At 39.9% G+C, this 12422-nt stretch overlaps 1 protein-coding gene across 2 annotated transcripts; it reads right to left on the bottom strand.

Moving 5' to 3' along the window:
- Positions 1–7773: 7773 nt before the first annotated feature.
- Positions 7774–11560, bottom strand: LOC131239845 (BTB/POZ domain-containing protein At1g67900). Of its 2 annotated transcripts, XM_058237730.1 has the most exons (5): positions 11427–11560; positions 10797–10947; positions 10598–10667; positions 9164–10414; positions 7774–8566 (listed from the first exon to the last, which is right to left on the bottom strand). In XM_058237730.1, exons 2-5 carry the CDS (start codon positions 10853–10855, stop codon positions 8069–8071), a joined length of 1878 nt encoding a protein of 625 aa, XP_058093713.1. In that variant the 5' UTR covers positions 10856–10947; positions 11427–11560; the 3' UTR covers positions 7774–8068. The 2 variants fall into 2 exon arrangements, with proteins under 2 accessions (XP_058093713.1, XP_058093712.1); XM_058237729.1 differs by lacking the exon at positions 11427–11560 and having other exon boundaries at positions 10797–11395.
- Positions 11561–12422: the final 862 nt, after the last annotated feature.

The following is a 12422-nucleotide window of genomic DNA, read 5'->3' as shown; positions in this document are numbered from 1 at the left end:
TAGTTGGAATCACATCCCACTCATACATTTTACATAGACTAAATGTTTAAATTGTTCATCCTAAGTAGTCTATTGTTTGGATCCTCTACTTGGCTTGGAAGCCTGTAGAGTTAAGGTTGCTACATCTTGATTAATTGCATATTAGTTCAAAATCAGGAATTAGGATTTTAAATTGATATAAATTTTACAAAGTCCTATTCACCCCCTCTAGGACACTTTGACCTATTCGCGGTCTAAACCACAATTTCATAGGAGGTCATATTGATGGACTAGATGGGAGGAGTGATGAATTTGTTGGCTAAGGTGTGTGGCATTGGGAGAGGCAATAGGCTTCCCAATTGGAGTTGGATGGGTGGATTGAGATATATGTTGGTGCGTGGTGCCTCTTACAAGGAATATGGGGGCAGATCGTGCCAAAGTGGTAATGAAGGAGATCAAAATTATGGATTGGACTGAAGGTATGATGAACTTGGAGGGATTGAAATGGATCGATTAAACTTGATCACATTGTTGATAGGGTTTCCTGATGAGTTCAGGCTTCCTTAATGTTATGAAAGGGGTTCTGTAAAATGTTGTTGGCAGATACAAGAGATGTGATCACAATTTTCTATTCGTTAATCAAGTTAAGATTATGTGCTTTAGGCTGTAGCATTGATCAATTATGTTACTATGCAATTTATGGTATGCATGGTACTTGCTCTCCTCGTAGTTCTTTAGCAAAGGGTTCAGTGGATGCCTAGGCTAGAGCGGAGTGATGGCCAACCTTTCATTTAACATGGCTACTACTTCGCTATTGGGTTGTGTCAATTCATTTGTTTTCCTAATCTACTTGTTCTAATGGGACACTATGCATTCAACCCTTGCTATTGTTGACCTTATTGTGGAGCGAAGAAGCCTTGAGTGATGGTGCCAATGTTATTGACTTCTATCAGGCAATGGATGTGGGCATTTCTATTCCCATTCCCATTTTTGATAAGCTTTCCTTCAAACCAACTCTTCCTTTATGGGGTAGGCCTAGTGAGACCATGGAGCTATTGTGCCAACCCATATTCCTACTTCAACTTGGTCCCAACCCAAATGAATTAGGTGAAGTTGGCATACAGGTAGGAGATGAGATATCCCAAAATGTTGGGATTTGCGAAGTGGATAATCATAGACATTTACTCCTCTTTATTGATGGGTGTTTTCATCTTGGCAGCCATGGTCCGTTACTGTCCAACATAAGCCTTGGCATTCCTTTATCTCAAGGCAGCCAGATCTGCTCTATGAGGCACCCTGCTAAGATTGTATGAAAATTAGTCAACAAAATTTTGGGATAGTTGTTCCCAAGTTTTGATTTCATTGTGGTCAATCTAATTCATTTTCCTCTATGGATTTTTGGAAGAGGCAGATTAAGGCCCCTTCGTTGCCTACCAACATGTCCATTTCCTGTAAAATTTCTTGAAATTACCTCTCAAGCAACCATTATCGTTGTGTCTTTTGAATTTGGGTTTTTTGAAGCAATCAGGCACCTGCAAGTCTGGGAAGGGAGAAGTCTTGAAATTTGGTGGATGGTAGGTCCACACCTTGTTACCTTTATAACTTGTTCTCCATTTTGTGGATTTATTATTGAAATTGTTCCCGAAGTTATTCAATCTCATAGGAAGTGGATTGGAGTCGTTTTACCCCTTGGATTCTCATGTGGACTTCTTCTTTAGAGTGGTTTATTTCATCGTGATCCTTATGACTCCCATTCAGGGGAGGTTGAACATGGATAGAAGATTGAGAATTGGAGGAGTTTGAGCAGGTTGACTGACAAGTACACTTCGCGATCTGGTATGCATGATTAGAGTGGAAGGCATGGCTCCACTTTGGAGGAATAGTTCCATCATATCCTCCAGCCTCTTGATTCTTTAGGCCATTTCAACCATAGAGTGTGTTGTCAAGGTGCCATTAACTATGTGCAAAGATGGTTCATGACCTAATGAGGGTGCAGACATGTTTTCTTGGCTTGATATGGCGGTGCACGATCGAGTGAAAATTGGACTGCAAGCAATTGTGGTCACAGTTCTGTGTAGGTGTTGGCTGCATGGGCCACCTTTCAGCCCAATGGTGGTGATGAGTGCTTTTGTTTCTTTTTATTATTGTACTATATTTCTATTTTCATTTTTTTTCTTACAAAAGAAAATACCGAGAACATGTGGATGTATGCAGTGTAAATAAAGGTTCCTTAAGTGATATACCTCTTAACTCATATGGACCAATCTCTAGTAAATTATTAGGGTGGTGTCTTTTAGGATGCCTTTTTTTACGAGAAGATTGGAGAGGTGCTCCCTACTTGGCCCGATAGGTTCCTATGTGGATGAGCACTCATGTTATGTAGGAATGCCAACGGTGATTGTTTCTCAAGATTTACAAAGATAATCAATATACAAGAACTAAAAGGAATGCAGAAAATTTTAATGGGCTAGAACTTGAGAATCCCCCCCTTCCCCCCAAAAAAAAGAAAAAAAGAAAAAAAAAAATTCTATATTTCGAGTTGAGACCAGTAAGTAGGTATACCTATTGGAGTCACCAATCTATGTAATATATTGGGTGGGTTTTGTCGGATGGCGGTTTATGGAGAATAATGTGGAGATGATTTGGATGATGTGTTGTGTGTTTTTTTTTTTTAGTACACACTATCCAAGATCTCAGAATCTACGACATGCTACAAAATGTAGGACCAGGATGACCCAAGGGTCAAGATGGACAGTTTAAATTTAAATAACTCCACATGGTCATGTCCATAAAATCTAAGGGCGTCATTTATGGAGAAGGAAAGTGTTAGGCACCCTTCCTCACCAGTATAATCAATGGTCTTTACCTTATGAGGTTTGATTTTTATTTATTTATTTAGATTCTAGCTCTAGATTATTGCTTGAATGTAAATAAAGAAATAAAATAAGAAATAGAGAAAACCTACAACAAGGGAGTTGCATGGGAAGGAGAATATAGTAGCACAATAAATGTAAAGTATTGTAAATGGAAAATAGGAAAGAAACTACTCGGATTAACTAAGGCGCTAGAGATGTGACTGGAGAAGGAAGAACTTTGACACTCCTCCGAAAGAGAAGATGATCGAAGCTCATAGATTTTCGACTCTAAGAGATTTTAGTTACAAAACAACGGGCCTATCTTGAGATGTCAGCCGAGAAAAAAGAACACTAGCACTCCTCAAAAGGAGAAGATGGCTAGAGCTCTTTGATCCAAACCCTACTCTTAGGACCCCATTCATAAAATCTATTGGAGGATGTGGACGTTCTCCTACCAAACTTGTGGTGAGGGTAGTCTAAGAGAGAGGAGAGCATAGATCATTAATTAAAAAAGGTGGGCTTTCTAAGCTCGATGTAGAAAAGTGGTGTGTGTGTGTGTGTGTTCTCCGTCGAATGTATGGTAAGGGTAGCGTAAGATAAGAAAAGAGAAAATCAATCCTTGATCTAAAATATGTCCTCAGCTAGGCTTTCTAGACTTGGTGTCCCATAACGGCGATGTAGTGTGGATGTGAAGTTTTGTATAGAGAGTGTGACTTGTGGGTGTGGTTGTGAAGTGTTGTGTAAAGAATGTTGCTTTTGGTCGTGGTAGAAATGAGAGAGGTGAGGGGTTTATGTAGGTGATATTGATGGAATTTTGGCAATTTAGGTAAAGGCTAGGGACGAAATACCACACAGCTTATTGTGACGGCCTTTTGAAAGTCCTTGTGACGCGTGTCATCTTTTCATTAGTTGGACGAAATACCACACGACTTGATAATTTTGGTGAAGGTTAAGATAATATGATTTTTCTTTAAAGAATTTTTCATAAATAAGGTTGAAAATAACTTATGGTAAGGGTGGCTATGATCATTTTTTTTTTTTTTAAAGTGATATCATAATTAGGTTATTATCAAAAGTGAAAATCCAATTTCTGTTGGTAATTAGTCATCCAATTTTAAAATCTGATTAATTGCACATTGATTGCACAAACAACTAGCACTTTCCAATGAAAAATAGGTGTAGCATAAATTGGATTGGTTGGTTAATTTGTATGACCATCCAAGAACTTTTTACTGATTTCTTCTATTTCAATAGATTTATTTTATTTTGTCTGATCATTTGGATCAATTGTGACTAGATTGGATCGAAATTTCAAACATTTCATTTGATTTTCTACCTCTCTTTGATCTGAATGCAATGATTCGTTTGATTTTCAACCTTTCCATTGCATGACTAGTTTACTTTTGATTCTATATACCCATGACATTTTCTAGAGAAAATAGAGAGCTGTGTAACTTTTGGGTGACTTGGATTAGGCTCTTAGTGGCTCATGTTGAGCTGGGAGAGACTGAGTTGGGGGTGATCTGGGATCTGAAAACCCTTGCATGACTAGTTAGGTGAGGCAGGGGAGAAACAACTTAGCGGGTGATGTCCTGACCGTGGGGGCCCACCTTGATGTATGTGTTGCAAATAAGCATTACAGTAAGTCCTGGGAAGTTTTTAATGGTGCGAGTTCAATCACCATTGTGTTCCTTTGGTGTGGTCTACCTGAGATTTGGATCTGCCTCATTTTTGGGATAATAGCCTAAAACAAGCTGGAAAATGGATGGACGGTGTGGATATACAATCCCACATCAATGTGGGCCCCATGGTCAGGGACTCACCCACTAAGCTGTTACACCTGCTTCACTTAATAGCGTGTTCCTGGATAGGTGCTCGTGGTTCTGTACGAAATGCAAAAGTGCGAATAGTCATTTTTTTGGCCAGGTGGTGTGTCTACAGTATCCCATGGAGTATGGGCAAAGAATAACTCATTATCTACATTGGTTTATATATAGGATTGTGATCAAATTCTTCGATAGTGCTATCTGGACACTGTTAATGTATGTATATGTCTCCTGCGAACCATCCCGCAAGAGACCTTGGTGCGGTCCAATTACCGGTGTTGGGAACTTAGACAAGGTGGATGTAATATAATAAGTTAGTTGGTGCGGTCCAATTCCCAGAGAGGGAACGCCAACCGCAAGATACCTTTATGCACTCCACCTCCCTATCCTCCCGGGAACTTAGATAGGGTGGGCCCTATAGTGATGCGTACATGAAATCTACTCTGACCATTAGGTAACTGTTGGCAATTTAGCCGTAGAGCTAAGATAACAGGTAGATTTATGATCCAGGTGGGCCACACTAAAGGAAACAATGGGAGAAGGGATGCATATCATTGCATTTTTACATGGTCCATCGTACTTTTTATGTGAAATCCAATCCAACCATTAGCTTCATTGAGAAAATTCATACACAACGTATAACAATTATACCCATGTTTGATTTATGTGGGTCAAACCAAATGATGCAGTTTGGATGGTGTGCATCCCCCTACCTGTTCCTTTCATGTGACCCACCATAATTATTGATGTAGCTGATTTTTTAGCCATATAGCTAAACATTTTTTTGCTAACCTTATGGACAGAGTGGATTTCACATACACATCATGGTAGGGCCACCCCCAGCCCATCCTATCAAGCATGCAATATGGGATCACTACCTATCAAGCATGCAATCTGGTTTGTGACGGGTAAGAGCTCTGCGTGAGCAAATCAAGATGGGAAGAGCTTGATGGGCCCCATAGTGATGTGTATTTTAAATCCACTCCAATCACAATGTGTGTGATGCGAATTTAGATATAGGGCTAAAACATTAGCCACATTCATAATTCAAGTGGGCCACATAAGAAGAAATGGTGCAAAGAATATCCCCCATTCAAATTTTTTCACTTGGTGTAGTCTATATAAATCACTCATGGGCCTAATTTTTGGTCCCTATGTATGAATTTTCATGAGAAAGATAATAGTTAGGATTGGATTTCACATAAACATCATTGTGAGCCATGTAAAAATCTAACGGTAGGCGTCCCCTCTCTGATTGTTTCCCTTGGTGTGGTCCGCCTGAATCATTAATCCGGATAATTTTTTTAGCCCTATGGATAAATTTCCATCAATAACATAATAGTTAAAGTGGATTTCACTAACGTATTATATTACATCCACCTTGTCTAAGTTCCCAATACAACTAGAAATTGGACCGCACCAAGGTCTCTCGCGGGATGGTTCGCATGAGACCATTACCCTCTCTCTCTCTCTCTCTCTCTCTCTCTCTATGAGGTCAACCTCATCGGAACTTCCCATGAGGTCAAACTGTGTGGGCCCACCATGATGTTTGTCGAACATCTATCCCATCAGTCAGAAGCACCATTCCATGGTGGGACAAGGGCTTAAAAATCAACTCAATCCATGAATTGGGTGGGCCACACCACATGTAACAGTTGAGAGGGGTTACTCTCCCATTAAAACATTCATAATCATTTGTTGGGCTCACCAAGATGTGGTTCATAAATCTTGATCAACCATTGTGTGTGTCCCACTTGGATGAGGGGGTAAGACTAAGTTTCAGTCATATATAAAACTCAGGTGGGCTCCACCAAGTACTTTTATAAGTTTTAGGCATGCCTTCACATGATTTTAGATGGTATGGCCCATCTGAGTTTCTTGTACAGCTGATTTTTGGCATATCCCATAACCTTAAAGGTGACCCATCAAATGCACAGTGTTGATGTTCGACACACATCACGGTGGGCCCCGCACAGCTGGACCTCATGGGAAGTTCCCATGAGGTATATATATATATATATTTATATCATGGTTCCACATTATGTGTGTACAAGCATATACATATATATGAAGAGAGAAATTTAAAATTTTCACTGCCCAATCAGGCACAAGGACCATCTGCACACCTCATAAGCTTGAGACTAGAAGAAAGATTCCTGGAGATTTATCTTGTCCAACAGTAGGACACAGATTGCCGTGAAAAGTTTCTATGCTGGGAAGCTAGGTGGGGCCTCCGTAACGTTTGTGAGAAATTCAATCCGTCCATCTGTTTTTCCAACTTATTTTAGAAGATGTGACAAAGAATGGGGCGGATCCAAACTTGGGTGTGGTACATGAGAGGAAACAATGGGGATTAAATGATCACCATTGAAACATTCGTATGTCCGTGGTGTCTTGTATCAGGCTAAGTTTCTTGTATTTTTGGTTCATCCCAGTGGTAATGACCTTATAAATAATTTGGATAGCTTGTAAACATGAAGGTAAACTTAGGAAGGTTTCAACCGTGGGCTATTTTTCACCACTATTTCGTCTCATGTCCTAAAATGAGCTTCTAAAAAGGATGGAGGGATGTATTTCTTACAAACATCACGGTTGAAACCTTCCTAAGGTCAACCTTGACATTTACATGCCATCCAAACCGTGATGAACCGAAAATACAAAAAACTTAGCCTAATACGAGACATTATAGCCATACGAATGTTTCAATGGTGGTTGTATAATCTCTACTGTTTTCTCTCGTATGTCCCACCTGAGTTTTGGATCCACCTCATTCTTCGCCTCATCTCCTAAAATAAGTTGGAAAAATGGATGGACTGGTTGGATTTCTCACAAGCATCACAGAGGGCCTCACCTAGCTTCCAGTGCTCGAACTTTCGGCAGCAATTAATCAGTGAGAGTTCTAAGTATTTGAATTCTGGGGGCAGAAAATATGCCCTCCTCCTTGCCCGGTGCGGAGTTCCGCCCTGTAGGGGAGTGTTAAAGTCCCTTGATATACATTGATATACCATCCTCTAACAGCACAAGCCTTTAGAGAAAGGGGTTGTTTATCAAGGTTCACTTGCAAAACCTCTAAAATAAATGAGTGAGCTCAACAAAACAGAGGCAGAAGCATATGAGAAACCAGTTACAACTAATTTCATAGGTATGAAATCCTTGAAGAGATTTTTCTTGTTTATTACTGTCAGGTACAGCAGGAGTTGGAAGCATATGAGAAACCAGTGACAGCTAATTTCATGGGTTTGGAATCCTTGAAGAGATTTTTCTTGTTTATTACTGTAAGGTACAGCAGGAGTTGAAAATGGAATCAATATCCTAGAACTAAGCAAGCATAAGAAGCAAATAGAGGGAATTTGGATCGACCTCTACACATTACAAATCCCATTCTACCATCAAGTAAACAAACACCAATCAATGCTTTTCACTTATACTTCTATTGATAGACCACAACTTACTCAGCATCCTCTTGGGTTTGGTAGGAATTGAGCACAAGGCCTTCAGCTTCGACGTCCTACCAGAACCATCTTGTTGCATGACATCGTCGTCCATGTCCCCATCTGCTTCCGCCAGCTTCATCCTGAGCGTTGACAGCTTCGACTTGGGGGATTTCAGTCCAGAAATGCTCCACTCATCCTCTGCAGTGGCTCCAGCTGCGCCATGTAGTTGGGAAGGCCTTGAAGCGTCGTCTTCGTGGGCAGTTAGCAGAGCTTTAAGGTTGCTAGGCAGCTCAGTCACTTGGGCTCCAGACATGGCAGCACGAGCTTGCTCAAAGAAGAGAACTTGTACAACTACTCTCAGTGGAAGTAGTTCGTTCTGTGCGGCGTGTATGCAGGCCTCCATTGACAGCTTCTTGCAGTCTAAGATTCGACATAACCTTTTTCTTTCGCTCTTATCAAGGTCTGAGTGGGACTGTTCATTCAAATATAGCAATCAGAGGAGAAATTGTATCAATTCTAATCAGAGTGGCACCTTGTAGGTTGTCAGATGATGAATAAGGATGTGTTTGGATGTTCAATTCAACTAAATTGCAATAATCCAATTCAATACAAAATAGCCAAATCCTAATTACAGGGAGAATGTATTCAATTCAGTATAAATTAGCCAAATTCTAATCAAATTGAAATATAGCAATCACAAGATTTGTGTTTAGTTCTAATCAGGGTGGCACCCTTCAGTTAACTGTACAGATGATGAATAACGGCATGTTTGGACGATCAATTCAACTAAATCACAATAATTCAATTCATACAAAGGAAATAGCCAACTTGGGGTGGCACCATCATATCTCAATAGGACAAACAAGCCCCCCAAATTCAGTTCCATGTGTTTGGAGTTGTATGTGAAACAAATGTAATGTAATTTGAGTTTGGGTGGGTAAAATCCTCCCTATGATTGGAGTGAGGTAGATCTGTATTGGCCATTTCCATTCTAATTGAACTGTTTTCTTAAAATTCAATTCACTTATAGGATCCAAACGCTGTTTAAAAATAGAGGTGCTAAGATTACCTTGAGATAAATGTCAATGACTCTATAGAGATCGTCGTGATCAGGCCTAGCAAAATCCGGTACCGCCTCAGCAAGTGCTATCACCTTCTGCAGAGGTAAATTCGCATCGCGGGCAATCTCCTGGAGATAATTGTCTATGAGCTTCGTGACCTTAAGTTTCGAGCTATGTGATGCTGAAGATGACCTCCTGCTTTCCTGAAACTCAAAATCGACGTTCTCCGCAGACCGGGACCTCCTTCTCTCAAAGCCCGCCCTAGCTCTAGGCGGGCTCGTCGGTGGACTCTGCCCCTGTAACATGAACTGCTCCAATATAGTCATAACAATATCAACATCATACAATGTCTCATTAGCATGTGACAGAGACGGAATCAACAGATCCCTGACTGTCGCTTCCTCCAATTGAATCCCCACTCTCCTTGCCAATTCCATCTTCGAAGAAGAAGAAGCACCAAGTATGTTCGCCGCCTTTAGCAGCTTAAGCAAGAAACTGCAAGATACAGAACCTTTCTCCATTGGAAGCAAGCTTACTATCGATTCCAAAAGAAACCGATGTCTTGAAGTTATCTCTCCAACTGGATCTGAACAAGCATCGGTCACTTGTTTATTGCTGGTATCTTTCGAGATATTGGGTAGCCATCGGCACGAATAGACCTGCAATGCCTCGCCGATGAGATTAGCAGGTACTTTACCTGAGGATTTGATTGCTAGCATGACTCTCCAATAGAAGTTTATTCCCAATTCAGCAATGTCTTCAGCCCACCATCCTTTTGGAATAAGCTTGTGATTTTGGCTCTCTATGCTGTTATACTGCCCACCTTCTCTGTTTCCTCTAGAATAGCTGTAAGGCCAATTCACCTTCGACGGGTGTATTAGGACTCTCGAAACGATCGCATCAATGCATCTGCTCGTGATTCCAAGATCTTCAGACCAGAGAGCAAAGGACTTGGTGGTCTGTAGTGTAACAATGGTGTCCTTCCAGCCACGAAGTACGCAAGAATTGAAGAAGATTTCAAGCTTGTATATAAGATTACCCTTCTCGACGTCCTCCGTCATCCGAAGGTATTCGGCTGCACATCGGACAGACACTATGTTGAATGCACTGAGGGTGATGGTGATGCCATAACAGAACTTTGCACAGATCTCAAACGCCTCAATGCCGCCAGGGAAGTCAGATAGTTCGATCACGGGTTCTGCGTCTGTTGATTCAGAGCATAGTTGCTGCAAGCGCAAGCATTTGGAGAGCAGAGGAAACTGTGAAACAGCAACAACAACAAAGAAACAACAGAGAAGATGACGACAACAACAGAGATATAGAAACTATATGTAAATAATCAAAATTAAAAATTAAAATAAAAAAAAATAAAAATTGCTAGCTCATCAGATTGCAGACATGAAAATGAAAATTTGGGAAATGGGTCATAATCAGGAATTTACCTTGTGGAGAAGATATCTGCTGCTTTTAACTTGGACTATAAGATCACTTGAAACTTCTGTGGAGACAGATCTGCATATAGAAAGAAAATGGTTTGCATGTAGTATGGAAATAGAAAGGATGGTTTTTTCTCATATCATCTCCTTGTAAAAATAGCATAGAAAGCTTAAAGAAGGATGAGGAGATGGTCTTTTTCATCACCTCACAGCTTCTGCAGTATAGAAAGTATCAGGCCGTGTTCCAAGTTTCATATACTTCATCTCCAACCTTTTTTCTTCACACCTGGAAATGTTGCAGTCATGTGCCTGGAATTCCCTCTATCATGGCTGATAAAAAATACCCAGTTCTCGGCCTGTTTGGACAGCTAAAATTTAAAAGCAAGGAGATGAATGAAATGAAGTGTCTATCATGCCAGGAGTAGTAAGATATTTCACTGGACATGGGAAAAGATATGGGAATGCATTAAAGCAACCACAAGTTGGTAATGATACAAAAATAAGTCAATTGACTGCAAACAGAGAGAGGAAATGTCATGAAATGTGAGTCATTTCAATCAGCTACGAAAACCCATTTCGATTGGACAGCCCAACAGAAAAAAATCAACCCAAAAAATTAAAAACTCCCTAAAAATCAGAATTTCCAAAGACGTTTAATAGAAAAAAAAACACGAGAAAGACCGAATAAAACATGTAGAAACGTAGTAGCCCAATTTCCAAAACAAGAAGAAAATTCCAAAAGAACAAACATCAGTCCTTGAAATTCGTCTCATTTCTACCCTTCCTAGGAAAAATTAAAATTAAAATAAAAACAGGTAGAGATTAGAAAACATACTTTAATCTGCTTAAAACATTCGTAGTTATTAGCAAGCAAGTGTAGGGCTTGTGAAGACAGCTGTCTGAGAAAAGATTAGTAGAAATATAATCCTTACACGTGCCAAGAGAGACTGTGCTCACCGTACCTGACCTGGCCCATGTGTGAAATCTCCCATCATTGCCGTTGTATTTTCTTCCTACTGCCATGAACCCTGTACCGTACGCAACATGGTAGTCTTCCCTGTAATAAATATTACATGTTGCATTATGGAGGGTTCGTACTGTGCTCCTGTAGGTTGGCCCATTGATGCAGAGAGGGTCGAAGACACTTTCACGGCAAAGATGGATCAGAGAAGGCCCTATATGAGGTGAGAATGTTTCACGGCGAAGATGGATCAGAGAAGGCCATATAGGAGGTGAAAATGATTCGGACAGTCAGGGCTTTAAAACAGTGATATCTTGCAAACTAGAATGAGTTTTTCAAATTATCATATATGATTTTGGGTAAGAGAAGTTACTTTAGCCAACCAACTCATTACTCTGGGCTGCTAAGGTTCTATCATATTATGGTCAAAGTTCTATTTTAATTTCGTTTTTATTATAAATACTAAGTTTTAGTTGGTTTATAACTTTTCATTTTTTGAGTTGTAGAAGTTGTACCCAACATGGAAAAAAACTTAGAAAAGTTAGGAGAACAACGCAATTAGTCTAAATTGGACATTATTTTTGGCCAAAAACCATGAAGTCTGAGTAGGAATGGTGACCGTATATAAATAGTATAAGTTTACTATTTATAGTAAGTCATCTTTTTGGGGAGTTTGAGTCTAAAAAACCATTTTAGGTTTGAGCTAATTATTTAAAGGATTGTAATTTCATTTTTTTAAAAAAAATCATGAATCAATTTATTTCAAAAATTTTATAAATTATTTCTATCTTATTCCTCATGAAGGAAGCTCCGTAAGGAGTCCAGAGAGCTCCATGGATTTGGAATAGTTATTTTCTGAGGAAGACAGTG

The sequence above is a fragment of the Magnolia sinica genome, chromosome 3, assembly GCF_029962835.1.
Source record: "Magnolia sinica isolate HGM2019 chromosome 3, MsV1, whole genome shotgun sequence".
Taxonomy (NCBI): Eukaryota; Viridiplantae; Streptophyta; class Magnoliopsida; order Magnoliales; family Magnoliaceae; genus Magnolia; species Magnolia sinica.
This window is presented reverse-complemented; position numbering and strand designations above follow the sequence as displayed.

Excerpts from the sequence above, each read along its gene's own strand:
- LOC131239845 (XM_058237730.1), bottom strand. The coding sequence starts at position 10,855 with ATGAAGTATATGAAACTTGGAACACGGCCTGATACTTTCTATACTGCA. Across the intron at positions 10,668-10,796 it reads TATACTGCAGAAGCTGTGAG|ATCTGTCTCCACAGAAGTTT; the intron begins GTGATGAAAAAG and ends TTCTATATGCAG. Across the intron at positions 10,415-10,597 it reads GCAGATATCTTCTCCACAAG|TTTCCTCTGCTCTCCAAATG; the intron begins GTAAATTCCTGA and ends GCTGTTTCACAG.